We start from the raw sequence: 27,010 nt of genomic DNA, 5'->3' as shown, positions 1-27,010 counted from the left end.
TAGATCCAATTGGACCCCTAGCCTGGGTACCTCCATATGCCATGGGCATGGCCCTAAAAAGGAAAAAAAAAAAGAAGGGGTTTTGTTTATGGAGAAGAAACCGAGCAAAGGCATTTCTGTCATCGGTCACCTTAGGTCTTAAGGAAACAGGTCAGGCCCTGCCCCATGCAGGAAGGGGGACAGGAGGTGAGGGGAGCAGACGGCCTGTCAGAGGGTGCCTTGGCCACTGCACTTTGGGCCAGTAGGACAGGGCAGCCTGGCAGCCAGCCCAGCCTGAGGGCTGCAGAGCACACACGGTTCCCACTCGCGGTGAGTTGCCAGGGAGCGTTACCAGCCTCGGACCAGATGTCAGCAAAGGGTTTCAATAGCTCCAGAGAACTTGCCAAGCTGCCCTGGACCTTGTCACTTGCTCTGAAGCTACTTGCCCAGAGCCAGGCACACCCCAGGGACCCAGCATTTCCTTCCATTTCCACCTTCAGGCATTCAAATCCACCTCGCTGAGACCCGCAGTCTGACGAGGCTCTTTCACTTGGCCCTGGCTACACCCCCTGTCCCCTAACTCCCCACCAGCCCTCCTGAATCCATGCCCAAACCAAGCAGGGTTGGTTGTCTTTTTTTTTTTTTTTTGGCCACACCCACAACATGGAGAAGTTCCTGGGCCGGGAATAGAACCCACGCCACAGCAGCAGCCAGAGCCACAGCAGTGACAAAGCTGAATCCTCTACTGCTGAGCCCTGAGACCCCAGGAGCGTGCCAGGGAGTCCCGCCCTCCACACAGAACCCAGTCCTGAGGCTGAGCCAAGCAGCTCCCCACTCTCAGGGTGTCTATTTGTGTAGAGTAGGACTCTTTCTAATGGTTTTCCCTAACTGTGAAACTAACTGATCTACGGGGGATGGAGAATGAGATATCAGCAATGCCCCCCACAGAGACCGACCCTCAAAACTGGAGACCAGAGGCCCTGAAACATCCCAGAGCACTCTCATGGGCAATGCTAAGGAACTAAAAAGAAAATTACAATTTTTTTTTTCTTTGTAGGACCACACCCGCAGCATATGTAAGTTCTCAGGCTGGGGTCGAATCAGAGCTATAGCCAAGAGCCTACACCACAGCCACAGCAGTGCAAGATCAGAGCCGCGTCTGCAACCTACACCACAGCTCTTAGTAACGCCAGATCCTTAACCCACTGAGCGAGGCCAGGGATCAAACCTGCAACCTCATCAGTCCTAGTCAGATTCGTCCCCCTGCGCCACAGCAGGAACTCCTATGTTCCTTATTCTTTGAATTCTTAATTCATAAAAAAAAAAAAAAATTCCTAAGCTCCTGTCATAGTGCCTTAGCTGTTCATGTGTAACCTATTGCTGTATAACCATCTGCCCCAAGACTTAATGACAAAAGCCTCTCTGGGGATGACTCAAATCTGGAAGTGAAAGAAGAAAAGACAGACTGATTTGACAATATAAAAATTAAAAAAAGAAAACTTCTGTCTGGCGATACATAGATTCAAAAGTCAAAAGACAAGCATTTGGAAAAAAATATGCAACTCATGTCATAGAGTAAGAACTAATCTAATAATAAGAGTTCTAAGAAGACAGGGAAAAAATAGCAAAAACAGAGAAGGGACATTTAAAAAACACAAATGGGGGAGTTCCCTGGTGGCCCAGAGGTTTAAGCATCCAGCATTGTCACTGCTGTGGCAGAGGGTGGATCCCCAGCCTGGGAATTTGCACATGCTGCAGGCAAAGCCAGAAACAAAAGCCACAAAAATACAAATGGGAGTCCCCGTCGTGGTTCAGTAGTGACTGGTATCCATGAGGATGTATGATCCCTGGCCTTGCTCAGTGGGTTAAGGATCCGGCGTTGCCGTGAGGTGTGGTGTAGGTCGCAGATGCAGCCCGGATACTGCGTTGCTGTGGCTGTGGCGTAGGCCGGCGGCTGCAGCTCTGATTAGACCCCTAGCCCGGGAACCTCCATATGCTGCAGGTGTGGCCCTAAAAAGAAAAAAAAAAAAAAAAAAAAAAAAAAAGCCCTGAGATACAATTTCTCATCTATCAGACTGACAGATTCAAAAGCTGGATACTGGCCTCCTCTGTCAAGTGCCCAGGAGGCAGACTGGTCTGGCACAGGCAGAGCACAGAATGGCCATGTGGAAACATCTAGCAACCTTATAATTGTGTCCAGCCTTTGCTCCAGCTCTCCCTCCTCTGGGAGTTTTTCTTACAGTGGCCCCTGGTTAGGTACGTAGCATTGTAACACAAAAAATGGGAAAGAGCACGATTTTCCCTCTGTAAGGGACAGATAAATACAAGCGTGGCTTATTCCCACAGTAGAAGACTGTGTAAGGATAAGGCATAAGAAAATGAGTTTAAATGAACTGGGATGAAGCACGAGGATATACCTTGAAGGCACAGAACGGTGAGCGCGACAAGCTACTTCTGGTGCCAGAAAAGCAGGAAGATTTGCCTGCATGTACATTAAAAAATAATGATAATAATAACCTGAAGAACACTCAGAAGTTAATAGAAGTTTCCTGAAGTGAGGGGTGGGAGTGGGTTGGCCAGGGGTGGGGTGAAAACAAGATCCCTCCCTGCATATGCCTCGTTATGTGTGTTTCTTTGAACCATGTGAGTGTGTTGTCTCATCAAAAAAAATTAAATATGGGGAGGTCCCATCATGGCTGAGCGGAAATGAATCCATGAGGACAAAGGTTTGATCCCTGGCCTCACCCAGTGGGTTAAGGATCTGGCATTGCCCTGAGCTGTGGTGTAGGCTGCAGACACGGCTTGGATCCTTTGTTGCTGTAGTTGTGGCATAGGCCAGCCACTACACCCTTAGCCTGGAACCTCCATATGCCAAGGGTGTGTCCCTAAAAAGACAAAAAAAAAAAAAAAATTAAATATGGGAGTTCCCTTGTAGCATAGCAGGTTAAGTATCCAGACTGTCACTGCAGTGGTTGGGGTCACTGCTGTAGTGTGGATTTGATTCCTAGCCTGGAAACTTCTACATGACACAGGCATGGCCAAAAAAAAAAAAAAAAAAAAAAAAAAAATCAATATGCACAATTCAATAAGAAGGAAAAAATCTCATGTCAGATTACATGGAACACAGCTAAAAGCATCTTTAGAAGCTTTTTTGTTTTGTTTTTGTCTTTTCCAGGGCCATACCCATAGCATGTGGAGGTACCCAGGCTAGGGGTCGAATGGGAGCTATAGCCACCGGCCTATGCCACAGCCACAGCAATGTGGGATGCTGTGGCTGTGACTAGGCTGGCAGCTGTAGCTCCGATTCGACCCCTAGCCTGGGAACCTCGGGTTTGGCCCTCAAAAGACAAAAAAAAAAAAAAAAAAAAAAAGACTGTGTATTCACCTCCAGCCCCGATTCTTATTCAGAAACCTTTCTCCTTTTAACTATAAAACTTGTCGCAATCCTTCTGCACGGGGAGGGAGCGCAGTCTTTAAGGCATAGCCTGCTGTGACCCTCCTTTGCCTGGCAAAGCGATAAAGCTATTTTTTTTCTCCTTTACCCCGAACTCTGTGTTTCAATTCGACACCGGCAGACAGAGGCCAAATTCCAGCAGCAAAACTTGAGAGTTAAGTTTTAACTGGGGCAAAATTAGGACGTAAGGCTGGGAGACATCATCTCAGAGAAACCGCTCTGAGGCAGTGAGGGGGGAGCTAGGATGTACAGGAGTTTCTGCAACAAAGCACAGGTAGCAGGAGCAAGAGAGGCCTGGGTTCACTGAGATCATTCCTTTTATATGCACCTCCACTCTCAGGGCCAGTGTCCTGATGTGTCACAGCCTGCAGGACTCACCAGCTTGCGCCCTTGGAGAGACTGCAATTCACAGATGACGGGGACATCCTTTGTAGTATCCTTAACTACAGACTGGGCTAGCTCTGAAATACCGCCCCCAAGAGGAAAGTGGGGGTATCAGGATGTGGATAAAGGCGAGCTGAGGTGCACGGTGTGAGCCAGCAACACATTGTACCAAAGTTTGTGGCTGGTCTCCTGAAGGTCGCAAGGAGCAGACAACACCATGAAGGATTTTAGCGTTTTTTTCTAAGATGTGAAGAGATGCAAGAATTGGACACATAAAACCTTCTCTTAAAAGCATCTGACTGTGGAGTTCCCGTCGTGGCATAGTGGTAAACGAATCCGACTAGGAACCATGAGGTTGCAGGTTCGATCCCAGGCCTTGCTTGTGGGTTAAGGATCCAGCGTTGCGATGAGCTGCCGTGTAGGTTGCAGCCGCTGCTTGGATCCCGCGTTGCTGTGGCTCTGGCGTAGGCTGGTGGCTACAGCTCCGATTAGACCCCTAGCCTGGGAACCTCCATATGCTGCGGGAGCGGCCCAAGAAATGGTAAAAGAAAAAAAAAAAAGAAAACCATCTGACTGTCTGAAGAACTGTTCTTCCAGTTTTCCCAAAGCACAGAATGCTTCCCTCTTGATTTTCACCCTGCACTCTGCTCAGGGTGCGTGCTGCGGGTTGACAGCTGCAGTGGCTGGTGGTTTAATCCACGTAGAGCCGGATGGCAAGTGTTAAACAGTTCACAGAATACATTCATTCATTCACCTGTGCAACAGATGCTAAGTCTGGCTGCTGCCAGGCACTGCTGAGGACCCCAGGACACAGTGGGCGCAGCCCAGCCTTCCAGAGGGGCGTTAAACCACTGAACAAAGAGCCGTCCCAGAGTCACTGCTGTGGCCCAACGGGATCTGCTCCTCCGCCCAGCACAGTGGGTTAAGGATTCAGCTGTTGCTGCAGCTGTGGCAACCGCAGCTCGAATAGCTCCCTGGCTAGAGAAGTTCATGTGCCATGGAGCAGCCCAAAAAGAAAACAGGGAAAAAAAAGAGCCACCGCACCTTTCGCCAACGGTGAGGACCCATGGGGTGCTCTGGGGTCCAAGATTTGGAGGTCGTTTGCCCATAACCCCCGGGCTCTCCAGCTGCTCTGCTGGGCGCCAGTCCCTGGGCCGGGGGTTGGGAGGGAGGCGGGGGGAGGGCAAAGACCAGGTTCCACACCAGCTGGGATCCCGCCGCCCGCGGCGGGGGCGGCGCGTGCGCGGAGAGGCGGGGCGGGGCCCGGAGCTCCGGCCTCCCTCCGCCGGGCGCGTCTTAGCCAGTCGGAGCGCGGCAGCCATGAGACCCGGGAACGCGAGCAATGGGTGAAGATGCCCGGTCCCGGGCCCCCTTAGACTGAGTGGGCTGGGGGAGGCCAGGCGTGCGCGTCCACCCGCCCACGCACCTACCTGGGCCTGCAGAGGGGAAGGGAAGGGGGGGGTCACGCCGCCCCCCTGGCTGTAGCCCCGTCCTGGGTCGACAGCCTGGGGACAGGGCCCCACCGGCGGGAGGGCGGGGGTCCTGGGAAGCGGCCGCACGTGGCCTCTCAGGGTTCCAAGAGCTCCCAAGTTAGAGAAACAAGCTGACGGGGGTCTCTGGCGCGGTCGGGAGGGCCCGCGGGCTGAGAAGGTCAGTCCTGGGCGCTGGAGGAGGCGGCCCTGAGCAGCGCGGGCGGGAGACAGCGCAGCGCCAGGCGGTCGGGGCTGCGGCCTGGGGTCGTGCTGCCCCCGCTCATCCTAACTTGACCTAACTTGACCCGTTCGTTCTCCCTGTGTGACCTTGGGCATGGGCTGCACCTCCCTATGCCCCGGCCGCTGGGCTGGGAAGGGAGGGTGGTAGTGATCCAGCCTGCTGTGAGGATGCGGGGAGATGGGGCCAGCCCACGCGGCCCTCAGTGAAGGCTTAGAAATGTTGGCCATTGTTACTACTCTGTTTACTCTAGTTTTATAGAAAACGGAGGTTTTAGTAACTTGCTCAAGGTCACACAGCCAGCAAGCGGCAGAGCCCAGGCCAGCCAATCCTCCACTATATTCTAGAAAGTTCTGCCATGAAGCCCTGCCGAGGTTTTCCTCACCCGGTGAACTCAGCTTATCGTTCCCTCTTCTGGGTATCCCCCACACCCACATTTGCCCCCCCCATCATCCCTGGGGGCAGCGCAGGAGTCTGAGCCCCCTGGGCAGTGCCGTTACCCTGACACATCAGGGCAGAGAGGAGGGACTCAGCAAGTGCCGGCTTCATGGTCATTTTTTATTTCAGGTCTCATGTCAGAGCTGAAGCTCGCTGTGCCCTGGGGCCACATTGCCGCCAAAATCTGGGGCCCCCAGCAGGGCTCCCCAGTTCTCTGCCTTCACGGCTGGCTGGACAATGCTAACTCCTTCGACAGGCTCATCCCTCTTCTCCCGAAAGGTGGGCCTGGGGCTGAAGGGGAGCCAAGGACCAGGCGGCAGGATTTCGGGAGGATGAGGAGGGGAGACGGCTGACCTAGACGCCTTCCCCGCCCCTTACCTCTGTCTCAGACTTTCACTACGTGGCCATGGATTTTGGGGGTCATGGGCTCTCGTCCCATTATAGCCCAGGTTTCCCGTATTACCACCAAAACTTTGTGACTGAGGTCCGAAGGGTCGTGGCAGGTAAGAGGCAGCGTGTGTGTGTGTGTGTGTGTGTGTGTGTGTGTGTGTTGAGGGCAGGGGCTCTGGGATGGATCCCTCATCCTTGGGGTGGGGTGGCCAGGAAGCGATGCCTGCCTGAGAATGAATGGCTTGGGGTCTGGCCTCAGTTCTGCCAGGAATTCACAGGCGCCTTTGGGAAGGCTGGAGAGAGCTGCCGAGAAGAGTGTGCTTCCTCCTGTGGGTTCCACCCCTGCGGGGGAGCTGGGTCCCCCTAAACTGGTGTCCTGAGTGGGGCATCCCAGATGCTGGGGAGGGATTTCCAGAGCACAGGGACTGTAGGACGAGGGGCGGAGGGCTGGGCCCATCCTGACCTGGCTCCGTGTGTTTTCAGCCCTGAAATGGAACCGTTTTTCCCTCCTGGGCCACAGTTTTGGTGAGTACGCTTTGGCCCGGACCTGGCTGGTCTTGGGCTGTGGGGCCGCGAGGAAGGGAGAGGACTCGGAGCACAGGTGCCCTTCCCGCTGCCCTTCTGGGTCCTGCAGGGAGAGAAGAGAGGGTTCCCTGAGCACTGGCACTTGGCCACTGTGCCCTCTGGTCTCAGGCAGCTCCCTAAAGGTACATCTGGCTTCAGAGACGGCCGTCTGCCCATCTGCGAGGGCGACCTGGCCTTCTGAATGGTCAGATCGGATGCAGGGGCCACGGGGTCTCAGAGAGGGAGCCTCAAATTTGATGGCGGTTACAGAGCCCTGCCCGCTCGTGGGGGACAGGAGCCAGGCCCCTAGCTCGGCGGTGGGTCAGCCCCTGGGGAGAAGTTTAGTAGGATTTTGACAGCTGGGGAATATCAGCTGACTACTGTTTTGTCCCTCAGGTGGCACTGTGGGTGGAATGGTAAGTAGATGGCTTTGCAGTGACCACCCCTGACCATCCCTCCAGGCGGGTGGGGAGAGCAGGAGGAGGAGGCGGAGGCACCTGGATGGGGCAGTGCCTCCACCGATCGGGAGTTTCGAGTGGTGTTTTCGTGGCTCAGGCCCGTCTCCCTTGTAGACCCCGTGATGACCCCTGTTGTGGGGGATTCCTGACGGAGTTGACTGTTTCAGCGTTGCCCACCCCTGTGTCCCAGAGAACCCTGGGGTCCAGCCACCCCCAGGGTCTGGAGCTTAGTGCTGGGTGCAGACTGCCGGAGGAAGCGGGGAGGAAGGCGCCCTGACGGGCTGGGAGGTTCTTGCTGGCCTCTTGCTCCGTCTTGGGAAGATGGAGCCCCGTCTCCTTTTTCCTCTTCTATTCATTCTTCCCTTCTTGTGTCACATCACAGTTTTCCTGTATCTTCCCCGAGATGGTGGATAAACTTATCTTGCTGGACTCCTCACCATTTGTCCTGGACACTAATGTAAGAACAGGGCTTTCGTGGATGCTGTCACTGGAAGAGACCAGGTCCCAGGGGGTGCCCTTGGTGGAGACCAGCGAGGCGGAGGGAGGTGGCAAAGGGTAGACAGGGTTATGCTGTTTATGCCATAGGAGTGGGCAGAGGACAGGGCGAACCTGTGTCATTCTTAGAAACCCCGTGTGTGGCCTGGGGTCTGCAGAATGCCAGGGCCATCACGAAGTGGCAGGGGTGGGAGTGGGTAGGAGCAGCCGGTAGAGGAAGCTCCAGGGGCACACAGTTTGGGGGGGGCCACCTGCACTGGTGCTCAAAGCAGTGGGTTGCAGACAGGGCCAGGCTCTTCTCTGAATGAGCTGGGCTGGCCCTGGGTACACTGGAAGCCCCCTCTGCCTTCTCTTCTCCAACACGTGGAGTGAGTGTTAGTTAACAGATGAACTCGCCAGCCTGGATGGTCTGTGACTTATGGTCCGTATTAGTGCCTCTTTGCCAAGCACCTGGCGGTTGACAGGGCTGTCCTTCCTTTCTGCTCCATCACTGAGCCGGGTCCCTCCAGCTGTCCCCGGCCACGGGCAGGGCTGGGCTGGCTGTGAGCATTTGCTCGGGATCACTAGCAACTAGCAGGGGCTGACCCCGAGCCACCCCTCCTGGGGTCAGAATGCATCTTGGGCTAAGAGGGGCCCAGCTGAGGGGCTGCTGAGGGTGGAGGGTGGGGCTGGGGAGGGGCCGAGCCCCTCTGGGTGCAGCCTGGAGCCCGGGCCCCCCCAGCAGAACCCATGAATCCTCAGGAAGTAGAGAGCATGCTGAGCTACAAGCGGAGAGCCATAGAACACACGCTGCAGCTGGAGGCCTCCAACAAGCCGTCGAAAGTGGTCAGCCCGCAGGAGATGCTGCAGGGGTGGGTGCTGGCGACCGAGCCCCGTGGGGTCCCGGGGGCGTCGTGGACACTGAGGGAGGACGTCTCTGGGGCACCTTGGAAGCTTCTGACTCCTACTCGCAAATCCACAGCAAGTCTGTTTTCTGTCCGTGCTCACATGGGCATCAGGCCGCCTGGTGCCCCTCAGACAGCACAGCAGGGACTTTATTTGCCTTCATGCTGCCCTCGCTGGGGCCGTGCCCTTCACCGCACCCCGCCGCACACACACCACTGATGCCAACTCCCTGTTGATACTGGCCTGTTGTCCTTTGCGGGGTGGCCTCCCTTTCCCCGCCCTCCTCTCTCCTCTCGTTGGGCCTCCCCGGCCCCAGGGCACCCTGCGTCCTCTGTCTCCCCCAGGCTGCTGAAGAACAACAGTCACGTGGGAGAGGAGTGTGGGGCGCTCCTCCTGCAGAGAGGAACCACGCCGGTGGCCGCAGGTAAGCCCCGCGCTGTCCCCGGCTGTTGCTTTTGGGCACTGTCCTCGCCGAGGCGTGGTTGTGGCGAAGCTTTATCGCCACTTGCTCTGGATCAGGCCTGATCCTGAGGGCTTTGCAGAAAGTCCCTTGTTTCACGCTCCCACTGCCCTACACCCTGCTTGTTTTGAGCAGGAGAAACAGGCTCGAAAGGGTCTGGTGACTTGTGCCAGGTCTCATGTCTGTTTCACGTCTCAGAAAGCCACATCCTGCGGGGAGCTCCGTCAGGGGTCTGGGACTAAATGCTGAGCACAGCAGCCCTGCCCTGCCAGCCCCGTGTGTGGGCGCCCAGCGTCGGAGACTAGGCTTTGAGGACTCCCACAGGGCAGGTGCCGTTGAAGAGGCTTCTCGGAATGAAGTAGAGTTGGTGGCACCGGGGCTTCTGGGCAGCATCAGGCCTGTGTCTCTATGCTTGCTTTGCCGGTGTGTCTGCTCTGTGCCCAGCCACGTGGAGGCTGCAGGGGCCGTGGTGAGCCTGCCTCTGCTGGTGGCCCCGGGCTTGGCTGGCACAGCTCCAGGGGGTGCCGCCTGCAGGGGCCCTCGCTGGCAGAGCCTGGCCTGGCCTGGGAGCTGAGCAAAGAGGAGGCTCTGCTGGCTCAGATCGGGCGCAAGTCAAACCTGGTCTTCTCGGGTGTACAAAGCCCCAGACGAGGCGGACGTGAGAAACCCAGTGACTGTGGGAGCGGAACAGGCTGTGGAATTAGTTCAGCTGCTGGGAATGAGGCGCGAGGAAGTGGTGGGGTCTGTGGTGGGGACCGTGGCACCGAGACGGCGTGCCCTGCAGGGCGGCCCCTGGCGCTTAACGGGAACTCAGGTCTTACATGTGCAGAATTTCCAGTTGCTCAGAAGAAGCCAGAGATCTGCTGTGTCTTTCCCCGCGGTTGCCAGCACACGATGAAGTCAAGTGGAATGAGCTCAGGGGGCTTGGGGCCTGAGTGGGGACTGTCTCAGTTAGTGTCTCTTTACCTGCTCCTCCCCAAATCCATCTCGGAGAAGGGAGGCTGAGGGCAGAGGCAGTGGGCCCAGCTTCCCCATGTGCTGGCACAGATGGCAGGCCCAGGGGGCCCTTGGTGCAGAAGTAGGCTAATCTGGAGTAAGACACATGCCTGGCCAGGCTGGGGAAGCTGATTAGGCCAGGCTGGGGTCACAGCAATGGCACAGACACTGAGCTAGTTGTCACGGGGTCGGGGAGAAGAGGAGGGTGTCCTGGGGCAGTGGGCCGGCAGCTGGGTCACTGTGTCGGGACCAGCCCCCCCAGGCCCCACCCCCAGCAGCGTGGCCCTTTGAGGCCCGGGATTAACCTCAAAGAAGACGAGGTGGCTCCCAGGCAGCGTGCTTTTGGAGGGGAGCGTGTTCCAGGCTGCCCAGAGCCCCTGAGAGCCCCCACTGCATTCTGGAGCAGGACCCACTCCATCCAACCCGACCCCCCTCCCGCCAGATCCATGCCTTTCCCGGGGCTGCCTTCCCGGCACCCCACAGACGGGGTGGCTCACACGCAGCCGTTCACTCTTACGGTTTTAGAGGCCAGAGACCCAGGGAGGGAGCGTTGGCAGGGCTGTGCCTCTCTCCTGGTTTCTGGTGGCCTTGGGCATTCCTCGTGTGGCCCCCTCCCCACGTCCTCACAGAGGGTTAGCTGAGGGCGCTCTGGGAAAATCCAGCGGGCAAGGGAGTCGGGATGTGGGGCTGAGCTTTTACACGATGGGTCCGGGAGTTCCCTAGTGGCCTGGCCATGTAAAGATTCAGCGTCGTCAGTGCCAAAAAGGAAAAAACTGAAGCATCTGCCTTGGCCTCATGGGAAAGGTGGCTTCTGACCCAAGCACTGCAGATGAGCTCCCGGGAAAGGCCTTGAGGCGTGACCTTGATCGGGCTTGTGGGAGAAACAGGAGGCAGCGAGCCAGGGCCAAGGCAGAGGCCCCGGCTGTCTTTTCTGCCTCTAGGCTGTGTTGCCAGCCCAGCCCGGGCCTCTGGAAACGGGCTTGAGGTGTCCGTGCGAACGAGCGAGGGTCCAGCTGTGGGCGGGCTTAATGACCAAGGACCGTCCTGTGTCAGTGTCTGCGCCCACAGCCGCCCCCCTGGGGCTGCGCAGACCCCATCACAAGCTGGGCAGCCTGGGGCTCCAAGCATGATTTGTTTGACGTGTGCGGTTTAAACACAAGCTTTGGCATGAAGGGGATTTTGAACAGGTTGCTCATATTGAGAATAGATTTTATGTAAAAATGGAGATTTCCAGTTTCTTTTGAAAAATGGAAAGACCTGGCAGCACATCCTGTATTCCCTCCCTGTGGACAATACTGGACAGGGACCCCGCTGCCGCGAGAGCAGGCATTGCACACCCTCTGCCCAGCCTCTGCGGGTGTTGGAGTCTGACCTTGGCAGGTCCCAGCCGTGGAAGGGGGGTGGTGTTCACCCTCCCAGAAACTCCACACTCAGAGCTTTTTGCTGGGGCCTTATCACATAGGCATGATTGCTTATTAACTTAGCCTCTAGCCCCACCCTGCCCCTCCTCTCGAAGGACCAGGGCTGGGGCTGAAAGTTCCAAGCTTCTAATCATGGCCTGCCCTTTCTGGTGACCAGCCCCCATCCTGAAGCCATCCGAGAGCCCACCAGTCTCACCCAGGAAATTCCAAGGGATTTAGGAGCTCTGTGCCGGGAACCAGGGTCAGAGACCAAATGCTAGGAAAAAGATGCTTCTAGCACTTTTACCATTGAGGACACAGGTTTTAGGAGCTCTGGCCAGGAGCCAAGGACCAGGACTAAAAATATGTTTTATTGTAATTTCATGGTCTCCATTGAGTGTGGCAGGACACGGAGGAGCCTAGGGTTTTGATAATATCTCCTGCATTTGAAACTATTTTCTGGAGTTCTGTCATGGTGCAGCAGAAACGAATCTGACTAGGAACCATGAGGTTGCGGGTTCGATCCCTGGCCTTGCTCACTAGGTTAAGGATCTGGTGTTGCCGTGAGCTGTGGTGTAGGTTGCAGACGCGGCTCGGATCCTGTGTGGCTGTGGCTGTGGTGGAGGCTGGCAGCTACAGCTCTGATTTGACCCCTCGCCTGGGAACCTCCATATGCCGCGGGTGCGGTCCTAAAAAGACAAATAAATAAAACTACCGGGCACCTCCTGGTGCTTAAACACCCACACGAACATCTTAGTAAGGTTCTCAGCAGTGAGACTGATGCCAAGTCGAGGTCAGTTCGCGTGGTCTGTGCTGCTGCTGGGGTGGCCGGGGGAGGTTCCCGCGTGAGCAGCCCTGGTCCATGGCCAGGTAGCCCTGGGCAAGCTCTGCTCCAGCTGAACGCAAGAGAACGTTGGGGGTGAACCCCACCAGTCTTGGCTGAGGAAGCGAGTCCCCTGGGTCCCCCGGGCAGCTGAGTCCCCGACCCTGACAGGCGGTGCTGAGGCCGCATCTGTGTGCTTCCTTCCAGGCCTGGTGATGAACAGAGACCGGAGGATCTCTTGGGTGAGTACTGTGTCCTCCCGACGGCCAGCCTCTTCTTTTATTGTGGTAAAATGTACATGGCATGATATGCGTCATATCTAAACCATTCATGAGGGGACCACTCAGTGGCATTGAATACATTCACGAGGAGTTCCCGCTGTGGAGCAGTGGGTTAAGGACTGGACTGCAGCAGCTTGGGTTGCTGCAGAGGTGTGGGTTTGATCCCCGGCCCAGCACAGTGGTTTAAAGGATCCGGAGTTGCTGCAGCTGTGGCTCAGATTCAGTCCCTGGCCTGGGAACTTCCTATGCCATAAAATAATAATGATATAATTATATGTATAATAGAAATCAATACAGCCGTGATGTTGTGCAACCATCACCGCCCCCGCATTTTTCATCACCCCCAGTTACACCTCCTTACCCACTGAACACCGGCTCCGCATTCCCCTCCCCCAGCCCCTGATGACCAGTTGACTCCCAGGGACCTCACATGGGTGGAGTCATACAGGGTGTGGCATTTGGTGTCTGGCTGCCTTCCCAGGTTCATCCGTGTCGCCCTGTATCAGAACTTCCTTCCTTTAATGGCTGAATAATAACGGATGTCCCCGTCCGTTGGCAGACACTGGGTGGGTTACTGTGAATGGCGCTGCTGGGAACGCCAGTGTACAGATTGTCGGTTCAAACTTCTGCTTTCAGTTCTCTTAGATACACACATGTTAGGAGATCCCATTGTGGCTCAGAAGGTTATGAACCCAACATAATGTCCATGAGGATGTGGCTTAAGGATCCGGCGTTGGCGTGAGCTGCGGTGTAGGTCGCAGACTTGGCTCGGATCTGGTGTGGCTCTAATTCGACCCCTAGTCTGGGAGCTTCTATGTGACTCGGGTGTGGCCATAAAAAGCAAAACAAAAACAAAAAACAATAAAAGGCCTTAAAAACCAGTAGCCGGTCTGGAGGTCTATGACAGGAGCATTGTGGCAACCCAGTTGCCTCTGCCACATACAGGCTGTGTGACCTTGGGCAAGGCACTTAGCCTCTCTGAACTTCGGTTGTCTTGCATGCAGGAAGTGTGTTCACTTATTCGTCTATTCACTCCCTCAGCCAGTTGATGAGCAGCTAGGAGGTGCCAGCTCCTGTGCCTGCCTTGGTAGGGTTGCTGTTAGGACTAGCCAGGGTCACATGTGTCAAGGGACCTGTCACTTCAAGTGCTCTTATTTTGATTACTTAAAAGGGTAGAATGCTGCCATTTGAGGTGGCAGCCAGGGGGCGCTCTGAGCTGTCGCCCGGGCCCTGGCTCGGACGTGAGGCTTGAACCAGGGCATCAGCCAAGCAGATGGGGATGTTTGAGTTTGGTTTGGGTCCAGCTGGGATTTGTTCTCACGTTTGGGGAGGTAGGGAGCCACTTTCCTCTCTTCCCCAGAGGAACAGCCAGGGAATGGCTTCATGACCTTCTGCTACACAAAGAGGTTGTAAGTAGAACAGCACACACCCCACGAATCAATGGAAGTATTGATAAGTAGGGCTTACTAACACGGAGAATTTCTGTTCATCAAAAGACAGTAGTGAGAGAGCGAAAAGGCAGGCTGTGCTCAAAGGCCCTCTCGGGGAAACACCCTCCTGTTGTCGCCTTTGAGGACAATGCGGCACAAACCCTGTGTTGGATTTTCACATCCGGCGACAGGAGCGGAGGTAGCATCCCCGTCTGGGCCTCAGGGACCGGCACATAATTAAGCCGTGGGCCTGACCGAGCCGTCCAGCCAGAGAGGCCCCCGTCCTGGCACAGAAGCGTATCAAAGCCACACTGAGAGGCTTGGCGGGGAGGGGACAGTCTGTGCCTGAGCTGGGTCCTGGCGCCACCTCCTGTTGGCTGCTGATGGTGACACTGTTACTTAGCTGCTTGAATCCTCTGGGGGAAGACGAACGTGTGGCCTGTCTGGGTCCTCAGGAAATTTTCATTTGTGGGGCCTTGGATGACAGGGGACCTCTGTTCCTGGACGTGGTCCCGAGGTCATTGTAGCCTGAGGAGCGGGGAATGGCCGGGACGGTCAGGGCAGAGCAAGGACACTGGGTTTTGTCGTGGCTGTGACCAGACAGCTGTGTGCGTGTGTCTGCACAGGATCTGTGGGTTCACCGCCATGGGGTAGGGACTGGGCATCAGGTGACCCAGTCAGTCCCTGTGGAGCTTCTTGAGTTAGCCGCTCGGGACACACAGCCCCTCTGCTGTTGCGCCGTGTGCTGAGAGCCCCTGCCCTCAGAAGGTTCTCAGACTGGAGCCGCCCGTCCAGTAGAAGTGTGATGCGAGCGCGTGTTAAGGTCACATCTTCTCGTGGCCATGAGAAGAGTGAGAGGAAACAACTTTAGTAACATTCTGGAGTTCCCGCTGTGACACTGGGGTCAGCGGTGTCTCAGGAGTGCTAGGACGTAGGTTCCTGGCCCAGCACAGCGGGTGAAGGATCCGGTGTTGCCGCAGCTCCTGCTTAGGTCTCATCTGTGGCTTGGATCTGATCTGTGGCCGGGAATTCCATAGGCCGTGGGGGGTGGGTATATATTATTAGTGTGTAAATATATACACACACACACTAATTCAGCATATCCAAGATGTTACCATTTCAGTATGTCATCAACATAAAAAATCACTGGGCTATTTGATATTTTTTCTTACTAAGTCTTCAAAATCCAGTGTGCAGTTTATACCTAGAGCCCATCTGAGGCTGGACTAGCCCTGTTTCAGGCACTTAATAGCCACATGTGGTGATGGCTACCATGTGGAGAGCACAGATGGAGCCCTCTTAAATGGTCATAAGACAGGGTCAGGCCAGCAGGGGCCATGGAGACAGCAGTGTACCCTGCCCTGTGGCTTAAGCAAATTCCTTGCTCATGTAAATGGTTGGTGGAGACAGGTGGGCTCCATTTGCAGAGGCCAGAGCCCAGGCTGGCTGGGCAGCGCTTGCAGGGCAGCCAACGGACCGGGAAGGGAGGTGGGAAGGGGCCAGACCTCAGCCCTGAAATCTTTTTTTTTTTTTTTTTTTTTTGTCTTTTTGCCTTTTCTAGAGCCGCTCCCCCGGAGGCTCCCAGGCTAGGGGTCAAATCAGAGCTGTAGCCACCGGCCTACACCAGAGCCGCAGCAACACAGGACCCGAGCCACGTCTGCAACCTACACCACAGCTCATGGCAATGCCGGATCCTTAACCCACTGAGCGAGGCCAGGGACCAAACCCGCAACCTCATGTTTCCTAGTCGGATTCGTTAACCACTGCGCCACGACGGGAACTCCAGCCTCTGCGTTTTTTTTGCATGACCACACCTGGCTGAGCGGATTCTGGGATGTCCTCTGGCTGGGCATCCCTGTGACCAGGAAGAGGGAGAACTAATTTTAGGGGGGGACAAAGAGCCCTCTGCTGAGGTGATGGTGTGGTTGGGCCCTGGGCTTGGTCCTGGCTTAGATGGCCGAAGGGGCCGCCACTGCCCCCAGGAGAGGTGGGCGTCGCACCCACAGCCGTGCCCGCTGCCCTGTGGTGAGAGTTCGCTGTGGTTTTGTCTCTGCAGCCGGAGCAGAGCTTCGAGTTCATCAGCAGGGAGCTGTTTGTACACGCCATCAAGCAGCTGCAGGCCCGCGTCCTGCTCATCAAGTAAGTCTGAACCAAGTGCCGGCGTGAAGGTGAAAGCCAGGAACCTCCCGCGGGAGGCCACGCTGCCAGCTTTCTTGGGAGGCCCCCCGGCAGCTGGTATAAGGCAGGCAGGCAGGCAAAGCGATGGAAGGACAGGGCAGCAGGGGGCAGACAAGGTCTAACCGCACCCTCCACAGGGGTCCATGCAGGCCATGCCCAGTAAGGCAGACTGGCAGTCACCGTGGCCTGGCCCTTCCTTGCCACCTCCCCAGCCACCCTGGACCCCTCACCCTCCTAGGCCTACACCGCTCCTCCATCTGCCAGTCTCCCCTCCTCCAGTCCCGGGCAGAAAAGCCTTTGGGTCCCACAGCACAACATTCTCTGATGTGGCAGGAACTGTGATGTCCAGGGACCCAGCTGTGTCTCCGGTGCCAAGCACAAGGGTTGAGGGGCAGACTAAACCACCGTGAGACACACTGCATGCCCTCTAGCACAGCTAGACTCCCAGAGTGAGACAACAGGTGTTGGCAAGGATGTGGAGGAACCAGAGGCTTCACACGCCGCCGTGGGATCATGAAGTGGCACGGCCACTTCGGAAGAGTCTGGCAGTTTCTCAAGCCATTAGTGGATCCAGCAGGTCCACGCCTAGGTGTGATTCCAGCATCTGTCCACACCACAGCAGTGGCTCACAGCAGCATCCTTCGTAAGCGAGTGAGGAGTGCTGGAGGCGGCCCAAAGGTCCATCACAGGCAGACGAGAGCTGAACATGCTCCAGCCACACGACGGGCTGGTTTCCAGCAATAAGCTGGAGTGAGGCACAGGTACACACTGCAACGGGGGTGAACTCTGAAAACATCACGCTGATCGAAAGAAGCCAGTGCCCTTGTGGTACAGCGGCGTTGTCACTGGAGCGGCTTAGACAACAGCCGTGGCGCAGAACTTCCACAGCGTGGGCAGGACTGGAGACAAAGCACGAAAGCCCACCGTGTGTGATCACGTTCACACGCAAATCCAGATGGGGACTGAGAGAACTCAGCAGTGCTTCTGCGAAAACGGGAGCTGTGCGGGAAGATACCGGTTTGGGTTTGTTTTTTTTTAGGTGATAAAACATGTTCTAAAATTGACTGGCGATGGTTGCACAACTCTGAATACACTAAAACCCATGAACTGGGAGTTCCCTGGTGGTCTAGTGGTTAGGATTGTTTTCACTGCTGTGGCCTGGTTTCAATCCCTGAGCTGCAAACTGAGATTCCTCATCAAGCCACTGCATACCATGACCAAAAAAAAGAAAAAACAAAACACAAAGAATTGGACCTTTTAAATGGGTAAGATTATCTCAGTAAAGCTGTTAAAAAGAAAAAGCAAGCACATACCCAAGAGCAGGTCACCATTCAGCATCAGTGACTGTGGGCAGGTCCCCCAAGATAAACCTGAAATGCTTCACCCGCGCAGGCCTTGGTGAGCTGAGCCCATTGAGCCAGCGGGGGCCAAAGGATTCAACCCTCAAGTAAATCTGGGCTCAGTGGGACTGAGCTGCGGGACAGTCGCAGGGAGACCCAGGCTGGTCTGTTAGTGCCTGGAGCTCAGGGCTGGGGCGGGCAAGCAGAGGTGGTTCCAGAGGAGCTGTCTTGTTTTCCAGAGCAGCGCAAGGATTTTATAACGTGAGGAGGGAGAACGACGCTGACAAGGAGCCCATGCAGTTCGTGACCAGCACACTGAGATCTATTCTCCAAGAGGTGGGTGTGCGGGGGTTGGGGCGGCCAGGCCGTCCAGAGCCCTCCCTCCCCCTTCTCTTTTCTTGCACTGGGACCCCTGGCCTGGCCCCGGGTCTAACAGGTGGTCCCTGGAGTCACATGTACATCAGCACTGAGAACAGACATTCCATTGGCTGGGTCTCCCGCTTTTATTGTCCTCACATATCCCCGGGGCCAAGGCCAACTCAGCAGTTCCAGTTTCCTAGGGTCCCAAGTGGGAACAGGTGACCAGTCCCATCCGTGGGTGCTGGCCACCAAGGTGGAGGGCGGGGGTGTGCTGTGGCTTTGACCCGTGCCTGCTTCCTGGGAGCGCCTGGATCTTCATGACCCTCGCTGACCCCAAACACCTGCCCCTGGGGCCTGCTCAGACCACCTGGTGTCTTCACAGAAGGGCAGCCTGCATGTAGCCAGCCAGCCAGTAGCAGCACCTCCTGTTTTGTCACATTGGTCTCTCTCCTGGGCAAGCACCTCCTGTTTTGTCACATTGGTCTCTCTCCTGGGCAGGTCTGAGAGGCTGCCCATTCTCTTTCCAAGTGGACCTTAGATGACAGTCAGACCAGCAGCAGCCCTGGCTGCTGGCCCCTCCCCTGCCTAGCTCTCCAGCCTCAGCTCAGAATGTCCCAGAACCACAGGGTTTTTTGGGCTCTCCCCTTCCAGAGCCTGCGGGGGGGGGGGGGGGGTGCCGTGATGACCAGGGCTGGCAGAGCTGTGGGTCTGTCGCTGCCAGGGCTCCCCGGGCCCGAGGAGCCTGCCTCCAGGTCGCCTCACGGCACATCCCTCTCTCCCCCAGCGGTTCCAGTACGTGGAAGTCCCAGGCAATCACTACGTGCATCTGAACCAGCCCCAGCACGTGGCCGGTGTCATCAGCTCCTTTTTACAGAGCAAGGCGATCCCCGCCCAGCTGTAGCCATGGCCTGCGGCTGAAGACCTGCCGCTTGGCACCGGACTCCCAGCTGGCAAGCCCAGGCCAGGCGTGGTCAGCGGAGGATCCTGCAGCAGTTGAGGGGGCGGGGGTGGGGTAAAGGGAACAGGACAAGATTCTGACCTTAACATCTGACCTCAAGACAGTGTCTGGATCGGGGGCATTATCTGTTCAGTGAGTGGGTGGGGGGGGTCAGACCCACCAACTTTTGTAGCCTTTTCTTGGTGCCCAACTGGATGAAAAATACAATGTTCCCTTATCCTCGCTGCTTCCAAGGCTGTTCCACTGCCAGCAGGGGCTTCTCGACGGGGGGAGGGGGCGACAGAGCAGACACAGCCCTGAGGAGAGCCCAGAGGCAGGCTGGGGACGAGCCCAGGGGAGGGAAGGCGCCACCTCCGGGCCCCAGGACTGCCAAAGCACAGGAGCCCAGGGCGGGGTTGGGGGGACTTGTCCTCGGCCCCACCCACTGTGGCCTTGGATGGCTAGGGCTGTTGGACACCACGGCCCCTTGGCGCATTCCAGGCCCTCAGGTCCTGTGGGCACCACCCATTCACCTCCGCCGGCCGTGGGCCGCGGGCGGGTGCGGCTCAGTAGGGCCGGAATTTGCGCTGGGCCCGCATCAGCTCGATCCTCTGCTTGTCCTCCTCAAACTTCTTGCGCAGCTGCGCTAGATCTGGGGCAGGAGAGGAAAAGACACGGGCCAGGGCTGAGACAGCAGGCCCTGCAGGAGCTGCACCCCACTGCCCCCACTCCCCATGGGGCACTCAGCACAGCCTCCCCCCGCCTCCGCTGTGTGGAACGGTGTGGACGCTGAAGGGAAATGGAGCTGACTGCAGCCCAGTCAGAGACAGGAGGCTGAGGCGGAGAGGACAGCGGGCCTGAGGCTCCAGGGAGAAAATTCTCCAGGTCAAGAAGGCACCCGGAAAGCACAAGGGCACTTGCTCCTTATCCCCACCCGCAACACGCACCCCCAGGTGAAGACGGTTCTGGGGGTGCTGAGACGCCCCCCAGCTGCCTCTCTAGCCTTTCCCACTGCAGCTCCTGGTCCAGGAAGGATGTTGGTAAGAAGTAAACACATCCACAGAGCGCCACAGAATTCGGGGGACAGCTCTGTCCCCTGACCGGGTCAGAGGGGTATGTGGGGCCTTGAGCCCACGAGAGGGAAGGCCGACAGAGGCCCGCTGTCCGGTGAATCCAGAGAGGACGAGAGCAGAGTGAAGGGGTGGAAGCAGGACGGGCAGGGGGCGGGGAGGAGCAGGGAGGCGGAGAACAGCGCAGCCGGGCTGGGGCTCAGGGCCTGTCCCCAGTGCCAAGGCCAGGACCCTCTCCCACAAGCAGGAGACCAGGCGGCCTGGGCAGCGAGCTCGGTATCATCGCTGAGCCCAGAGCCTACTGGGAAGTCTGTGCCCAGGGATACCCCACCCGCCCGCAGCAGCATCCACAAGGCCTCCGTGGCCTGGGCACCAGGGCAGGGCCCGAAGGACAGGGCTCGGGGCGCAGCCTTACGCTCCATCTTGGTCTCGCGGTGCTGCCAGGCGTAGAAGTTGAGCAGCTCCTTGCGGGCGCGCTTCTGCTTCTCCCTCTCCAGCACCCGCAGGCTGGCCGCCTCTGTCCGCGGGAGCACCGGCCGCCGGCCACGGCGCGTCACCTTCACCCAGCCCTCCTCGTCGGGGACCCCTTCCTCCTCCTTGGCCTTAGCCTCCTCCTGCAAGGAACGTGGCCCAGTGACGGGCAGCCCCAGGGGCACCTCTCGGCACCCCCTCCCGCCTCCACACCCGGAACCACCTGCGAGTTTGGGGGGCAGACATGCCAACCCTGCCTCCTCCTGCACCCTCGACCCCGCTCACCCCAGACCATCCGGAGACTAGACGCTGCCCAGCCAGGAGGCCCAGGACGCAGAGAAGGAGCCTGGGTTCCACACGGTGACAGGACAGGCTGCCAACACCCCGCCCCCTGGAGCCACCCCAGCATATCTAGGGCCTCTCGGTCCCCACGGCCCCACAGGCGACGCTCAGTCGGCCGTGCAGAAGCCCCACCTCAGCCATCTTCTTGTCGTACGTCTCCATGAACGTGTCCACGTCCACCCGCAGGGCCTCGGGGTCCGGCACCGAGTCCGTGTAGTCTCGGATCCACTCTGAGGGAGAAGGGCGTGAGGGCAGGGGGACCCGGCCGGCCGGGCAGCATCTTGGCACACAGGCCGAAGGATGGAGACCAGCATTCTGGTGGTGAGGAAGATTCTGGGGGTGGCAAGCTGGGCCCTCGCCTCCGCGCACCGCGGGCGGCGCGAGCTCGGGCCTCCCACTCACTGCTCTCAGGGCCAGCGGTCCCCTGGCAGCTGCCGCCCCACACGCTCCCTCCCCAGCCCGCGCCCAGGAAGGAGGCGCCGCCGCAGTACTGACTGTGAACGCCACTCTTCACGGGGTGACTCTCTGTTGAGACCAGCAAAGGGCCCTTCAGGGCCAAGGCAGCTGCCAGCCCACCTGGCTTCTGGAAGGCCACGTAGGCCACCCGGAACCCCTGTGGGGAGGGAGGGGCGTCAGTGCCAGGAGGCTGCCCGCCCTCCCAGCCTCCCAGGCCCGGCCCAAGGGCTCAGAAGCCCATCCCATGCGCTGGGCCGGGGGGGCTGCGCGGGCAGTCCTGATCCGGGGCTGGGCGGCCACACTCCCAGTTACCCAACTGCTGCTTAAAGGGACCCGATCCCACGTTTCACCGGGAGCCTCTCTTCCGGGCGCGGGAGGGACTGGGCGAAGGGCCGCCTCTGCCGGGGCCAGGAGAGGCCGGCAGGTGGGGCGCACGCTGGTTCACTCCGCTAGACGGGAGGCGGGGGCTCAGGGAACAAGGGAGAGGAGACCGGTGCCACTGGGCCTGAGAATCGACTCCAGTGGGGGTGGGGGAAGCAGCGGGGAGCTTGGCGAAGCCCCTCGGGCAGCAGGCGGCCGAGGCTGAGCCTCCACCCAGGACCGTGGAAGGACGGGATGCCGCAGGGGAAGGAGAGGAGGCCGCTTCCCTGCCAGCCCTCCTCGACCACACAGGCCGGGGGCGGCCTGGGCGCAGGGGAGCTTGCAGGGCCCACGGCCACCCCGCCACGGCCCTCCCCTCACACACCAGGGACCCTGCCCAAGCCCCCACCCCGTGCCCTCATTCAAACAGACCCCAGTGCTGAAGACTTACGGGCACCGGCTTGGGGTCAAAAAACTTTGACTTTGGCTCCTGTGGGCTCTCGGCGAGGTCCGGCTTCTCCTGTAACTGCACAGACTGGATGGCGCCGCAGGGGGACAGGAGGCGGGACAGGCACTCCTGCCGGGCCGGGGAGGCGCACAGGGTGAGGGGGGCTACAGGGCATTTCTGGAGCCTCCCTCCACCCAGGACAGCACTGCCAGGGGACTGGGGCCCCTGAAGTCTCAGAGTCCAAGGTGGGGGCGTGCACAGAAGGCCTGGGCAAGCCACACCCCCTCAGCACAGAAGTCACAATCCTGGCCGCCTACAGCCGAAGAACTCCAGATGCCACAAGGCAGCCAAAAGCGAAAAAGACACCCTCTTGGAGTTCCCTGTGGCACAGCAGGTTAAGGATCCCACACTGTCACTGGATCGCTCCTGGGGCACAAGTTTGATCCCTGGCTGGAGAAGCGTCCACATGCTGCAGGCGTGGCAAAAAAACAACAATACAAAAAAGACACACTCTCCTCTTTTTTTTTTCCTCTCTTTAACTGTAGAAGGATCTTTTAGAAATTAATACTTCTTTTTTGAAAAAAAAGATTTCATCTAAAATCCAGCAATTCCATTGGTTTCGTTTATGTAAATTAGTGAAACACTAAACAACTTTTGTGAAAAAAACTAATAGAAATGTATGGATAGTAGACTCATAGGTAATTTTATTTTCTTCTTTCCTTTTTTTAAACCATGGACATGTATTCTTTTTGCTTTTTAGGGTCACACCCGTAGCATCTTGTTTTTTTTTTTGTTTTTTTTTTTGTTTGTTTGTTTTTTTGTCTTTTTGCTATTTCTTTGGCCGCTCCTGCGGCATATGGAGGTTCCCAGGCTAGGGGTTGAATCGGAGCTGTAGCCACCGGCCTACGCCAGAGCCGCAGCAACGTGGGATCCGAGCCGCGTCTGCAACCTACACCACAGATCGCGGCAACGCCAGATCGTTAACCCACTGAGCAAGGGCAGGGACCGAACCCGCAACCTCATGGTTCCTAGTCGGATTCGTTAACCACTGCACCACGATGGGAACTCCAACACCCATAGCATCTTGAAGTTCCCAGGCTAGGGGCTGAATTAGAGCTGCAGCTGCCGGCCTACACCACAGCCATGCCAGATCTGAGCTGCATCTGCGTCTGCCACCTGCACCACAGCTCACGGCAACACCAGATACTCAACCCACTGAATGGGGCCAAGGATCAAACCTGCATCCTCATGGATACTAGTAGGGCTTGTAACCCTCTGAGCCACACAGGAATGCCCAATTTTTCTTTTTTTAAAGACAACTATTATGTGGCACACAAGCAGGTAAACAGGACTTTCACAATACTCAAGAAAAAATGTTTGGGACCAAGTGTCTCTTAGTATGGAATCATGCAAGACAGAAACAGTTATGTGTCTGTCAACCGTTTTAAGCAATAGATGGTATCTAATCAGGGGAAAAAACATGTTAATTCAAACAATTCTGGGTAACATATAAAAAGCTCTGGGCTCCTTAAAATTATGTGTGTGTGTGTGTATATATATATATATTTTTTTTTTCTCCTTTTTTTAGGGCTACACCCACGGAGGGTCCCAGGCTAGAGATCAAATCAGAGCTGTAGCTGCCGGCCTACACCACAGCTCAAGACAACGCTGGATCCTTAACCCGCTGAGCAAGGCCACAGATCGAAACTGCGTCCTCATGGTTACTAAGTCAGATTCATTTCCATGAGAGACGGGAACTCATGTATTTTTAAAAAAGTATCTCTTTGGGGGCTGTGCCTGTTGGCATGCAGAAGTTCCTGGGCCAGGGATGGAACCCAAGCCGCTACAGTGACACCACCAGATCCTTAACCTGCTAAACCTCAAGGGAACTCCTAAAAACATGTTTTTAAAAAGCCAGCTTCTGGTCACAAGAGAGCCTTCTAGACACCATCTCCGAAGCTCCAGTTAGCTGCTTCCGTCTCACCACTGAGGACTTGGTAGGGGGCCCGTGGGAGCCCCGCCCTGCCTGGAGCCCCCACCCACGCCTCAGGTTCCCTCTCAGAGACGGGCTTACCTCTGTGCAGTATGGGGGCACATTGAGGACAAAAAGGGTCCGCTTCTGAGGCCAGGAAGACTTGGTGCCTCCCCGAACTCTGTGCTCTCTCACATAGAGGTGATGAGAGGCCTGCTGCTTTTCAGAGAACTTGATCGGAATGGCTGGAAGGAAAATGGGGGTGCTGTCAGGTTCAGGCTGTCCCTTCCTAGGCCCGTGTGTCTGTCCGTCCATCCGTCCTTCACTGAACCCTTCCCCTGGGCAAGGGCTCTGCAGACTGAGAGTGAACGAACAGAAAATCAGCCCAGGAGGGGCTCCCAAGCTGGTGGGAGAGAGAAATGAGACAAGTTCAAATTCTGCTGCTCTTGGGGTAAACACCAAAATCCTTAACCGGGGCCACAGGCCCTGTGTGACCCTGGCCACCTCTGCAGCCTCTTCTCACACCATCCTCCTCCCACCACACCACATGCTGGGCCCTCAGGCCTCCTCTGTTCCCCCGGAAGCCAGGGCCTCACACGTGCTGCTCTCTTTACCTGAAACATCAAGCCTCGTCCCTCTGCCCATTCTTCAGGTTTTCAGGTCTCTTCCTCAGTGACAGCCTTACACGCCAGGTTAGATACACCTGCTCTGTGCCTTCTTCTCTCATGGTCTCTAAGTCTCTATTTGTGTGTCTGTGGCTTTTCTTTAAAGTCTTTTAATTTTAATAAAGCATTTTTCAGTGATATATAATCTCTCAGCATCTTTATTCCACATTTGATTTGCCAACAGTCATCCTTGGAGTTCCAGTCGTGGCTCAGTGGTTAACAAATCCGACTAGCATCTATAAGGACGAGGGTTGGATCCCTGGCCTCGCTCAGTGGGTTAAGGATCCTGTGTTGCCATGGCAGTGGTGTAGACCGGCGACTACAGCTCAGATTTGACCCCTAGCCTAGGAACCTCCATATGCCACAGGTGCAGCCCTAAAGAGCCAAAAGAAGGCAAACAAACAAAAGTCATCCTAATGGATGATTCAGCTGTGTGCTCATCTTGCCTGCTGTATAATACTCCATTGTTCTGTGGTTATTTGGATAATCACCGGCTTTCCCACAAATTTTAATCCTCATAAGTTAAAGGCTGTTCTGTTCGTCTCCCCACCTTCTTCAAAGCACAATGAGGATAGTTACAACCCCTGCACTCAGAAAGCTCACATGCTAAAGTGAGAAGAGAGCAAGTAAGTGTGTAACAAGATTTTATCAAGAGAGAAACAAACACATAGAGTGAAGTAGTTGGGGTGGGGGGCGGTGATGGACAGCAGAGGCCCTTGGACCTGCCATCAGGATCGCCTCTTCCAGCAAGCAAATATTAAAGCTTAGACCAGAATGACACAAAGCCCTGTAACAGGGCAGAGGTGAGGAGCTCTGAAGAAGGCACAGTAAGTACAAAAACCCTGAGGATGTAAAGAGCTTGTTGCCTCAGAAGGGCAGAAAGAGGAGTTCCCATCGTGGCGCAGTGGTTAACGAATCCGACTAGGAGCCATGAGGTGGCGGGTTCGGTCCCTGCCCTTGCTGAGTGGGTTAACGATCCGGCGTTGCCGTGAGCTGTGGTGTAGGTTGCAGATGCGGCTCGGATCCCGCGTTGCTGTGGCTCTGGTGTAGGCCGGTGGCTACAGCTCCGATTGGACCCCTAGCCTGGGAACCTCCATATGCCGTGGGAGTGGCCCAAGAAATAGCAACAACAACAAAAAGACAAAAGACAAAAAAAAAAAAAAAAAAAAAAAAAAAAAAAGAAGGGCAGAAAGAGCTGTAGGTTAGCAGGTGCCAGAATATGAGGGGGCCAGCCACACAGGTCAATGATGTGAGGTGTGGATTTTGTTTTAGGTACTAACTTTAGCCACTGGAGGGAGTTCAGTGAGCATGGGGGGCATAGTTTGCGAGGCAAGCTCTGATGTAGATCTGATTTAAATCTTACTTTAAGGGAATTCCCTTGTGGCACAGCGGGTTAAGGATCCGTGTGTCACTGCCGCGGCGCGGGGGCGCGGGTTCGATCCCTGGCCTAGGAACTTCCACATGCTGCATGCTCGGCCCAGAAGGGAAAAAAAAATCTGACTTTAAAAAGAACATTCTGGGAGTTCCCGTCGTGGCACAGTGGTTAACGAATCCGACTAGGAACCATGAGGTTGCGGGTTCAGTCCCTGCCCTTGCTCAGTGGGTTTAACCCGTTGCCGTGAGCTGTGGTGTAGGTTGCAGACGCAGCTCGGATCCTGCGTTGCTGTGGCTCTGGCGTAGGCTGGCAGCTACAGCTCCGATTCGACCCCTAGCCTGGGAACCTCCATATGCCTCGGGAGCAGCCCAAGAAATGCCAAAGAGACAAAAAAAAAAAAAAAAAGAACATTCTGGTTCCCGGGTGAAAAAGAGAAGGCAGGCACAAGGACAGAAACACATACTGGCCCAGGTGAGAGCCGAAGGGGACTAGGAACTGCAAAGAGGTGCAGGTAAGTGGAAGTCGCGCACCTCAGGAGCAGAGTGTAGACAGACACAGGTTCGCCCTGTGAGAGTGTGGACAGAGGTAGATTCACTTAAGGGAAGCGTTAACCACACCAGACTGATCTCGGGCGAGTGGAGCCAGCCGAGAACAGAGCGCCGCGTGGGTCTTGTGGGGCCGCGGCCTCACGACCTTTCGGGCCTTTACGTGCGGCTGCTCCTGGGGGCCGCGAGCCACTGCCGACCCCAGGCCTCTTCCCGGCGAAGCCTAGCCATCCCCTGGCCCCGCGTCCCGCAGCCCCTCACCTGAGTAGCCGGGCGGGCTCAGAAGCCCCTTCTCAGGGTCCCGCGCTGCACGCTTCCTCCTGCGGGCCACCATCTTGTCGACC

General features: G+C 56.7%; 2 protein-coding genes across 13 annotated transcripts in view; one reads left to right on the top strand and one right to left on the bottom strand.

The window, feature by feature from the left end:
• SERHL2 (serine hydrolase like 2) overlaps positions 1 to 19,202 on the top strand; it is a 23,192-nt gene extending 3,990 nt beyond the window's left edge. The window contains exons 2-13 of one of the 9 annotated variants that reach the window (XM_084955129.1): positions 3,774 to 4,873; positions 6,095 to 6,244; positions 6,355 to 6,468; positions 6,839 to 6,880; positions 7,316 to 7,335; positions 7,760 to 7,834; positions 8,614 to 8,723; positions 9,102 to 9,181; positions 12,644 to 12,678; positions 16,204 to 16,286; positions 17,905 to 18,001; positions 18,810 to 19,202. In XM_084955129.1, the coding sequence (XP_084811255.1) occupies positions 6,100 to 6,244; positions 6,355 to 6,468; positions 6,839 to 6,880; positions 7,316 to 7,335; positions 7,760 to 7,834; positions 8,614 to 8,723; positions 9,102 to 9,181; positions 12,644 to 12,678; positions 16,204 to 16,286; positions 17,905 to 18,001; positions 18,810 to 18,926 (918 nt within the window). In that variant the 5' untranslated portion in view covers positions 3,774 to 4,873; positions 6,095 to 6,099 and the 3' untranslated portion in view covers positions 18,927 to 19,202. Of the gene's footprint in view, positions 1 to 3,773; positions 4,874 to 5,119; positions 5,468 to 6,094; positions 6,245 to 6,354; positions 6,469 to 6,838; positions 6,881 to 7,315; positions 7,336 to 7,491; positions 7,835 to 8,613; positions 8,724 to 9,101; positions 9,182 to 12,643; positions 12,679 to 15,708; positions 16,287 to 16,658 lie in introns of those variants that run through there. The other 8 variants (XR_014802942.1, XR_014802943.1, XM_021091433.2 and 5 more) reach the window with 8 other exon arrangements.
• On the bottom strand, positions 14,155 to 27,010 carry RRP7A (ribosomal RNA processing 7 homolog A). 4 transcript variants are annotated; one of them, XM_084955133.1, is made up of 8 exons: positions 26,928 to 27,010; positions 24,184 to 24,326; positions 22,113 to 22,238; positions 21,341 to 21,458; positions 20,978 to 21,075; positions 20,448 to 20,646; positions 19,496 to 19,614; positions 14,155 to 17,324 (listed from the first exon to the last, which is right to left on the bottom strand). In XM_084955133.1, the coding sequence occupies exons 1-7, from the start codon at positions 26,998 to 27,000 to the stop codon at positions 19,529 to 19,531; spliced, it is 843 nt and encodes a 280-aa protein (XP_084811259.1). In that variant the 5' UTR covers positions 27,001 to 27,010; the 3' UTR covers positions 14,155 to 17,324; positions 19,496 to 19,528. The 4 variants fall into 4 exon arrangements, with proteins under 4 accessions (XP_084811259.1, XP_020947091.1, XP_020947089.1 ...); XM_021091431.2 differs by lacking the exon at positions 14,155 to 17,324 and adding an exon at positions 18,150 to 19,279; XM_021091432.2 differs by lacking the exon at positions 14,155 to 17,324 and having other exon boundaries at positions 17,574 to 19,614; positions 24,184 to 24,439.

Source organism: Sus scrofa, chromosome 5 (genome assembly GCF_054392235.1).
Source record: "Sus scrofa isolate SSC_HxYL_T2T_F1_AM1 chromosome 5, Sscrofa_HxYL_maternal_Yorkshire_Landrace_v2.0, whole genome shotgun sequence".
Taxonomy (NCBI): Eukaryota; Metazoa; Chordata; class Mammalia; order Artiodactyla; family Suidae; genus Sus; species Sus scrofa.
This window is presented reverse-complemented; position numbering and strand designations above follow the sequence as displayed.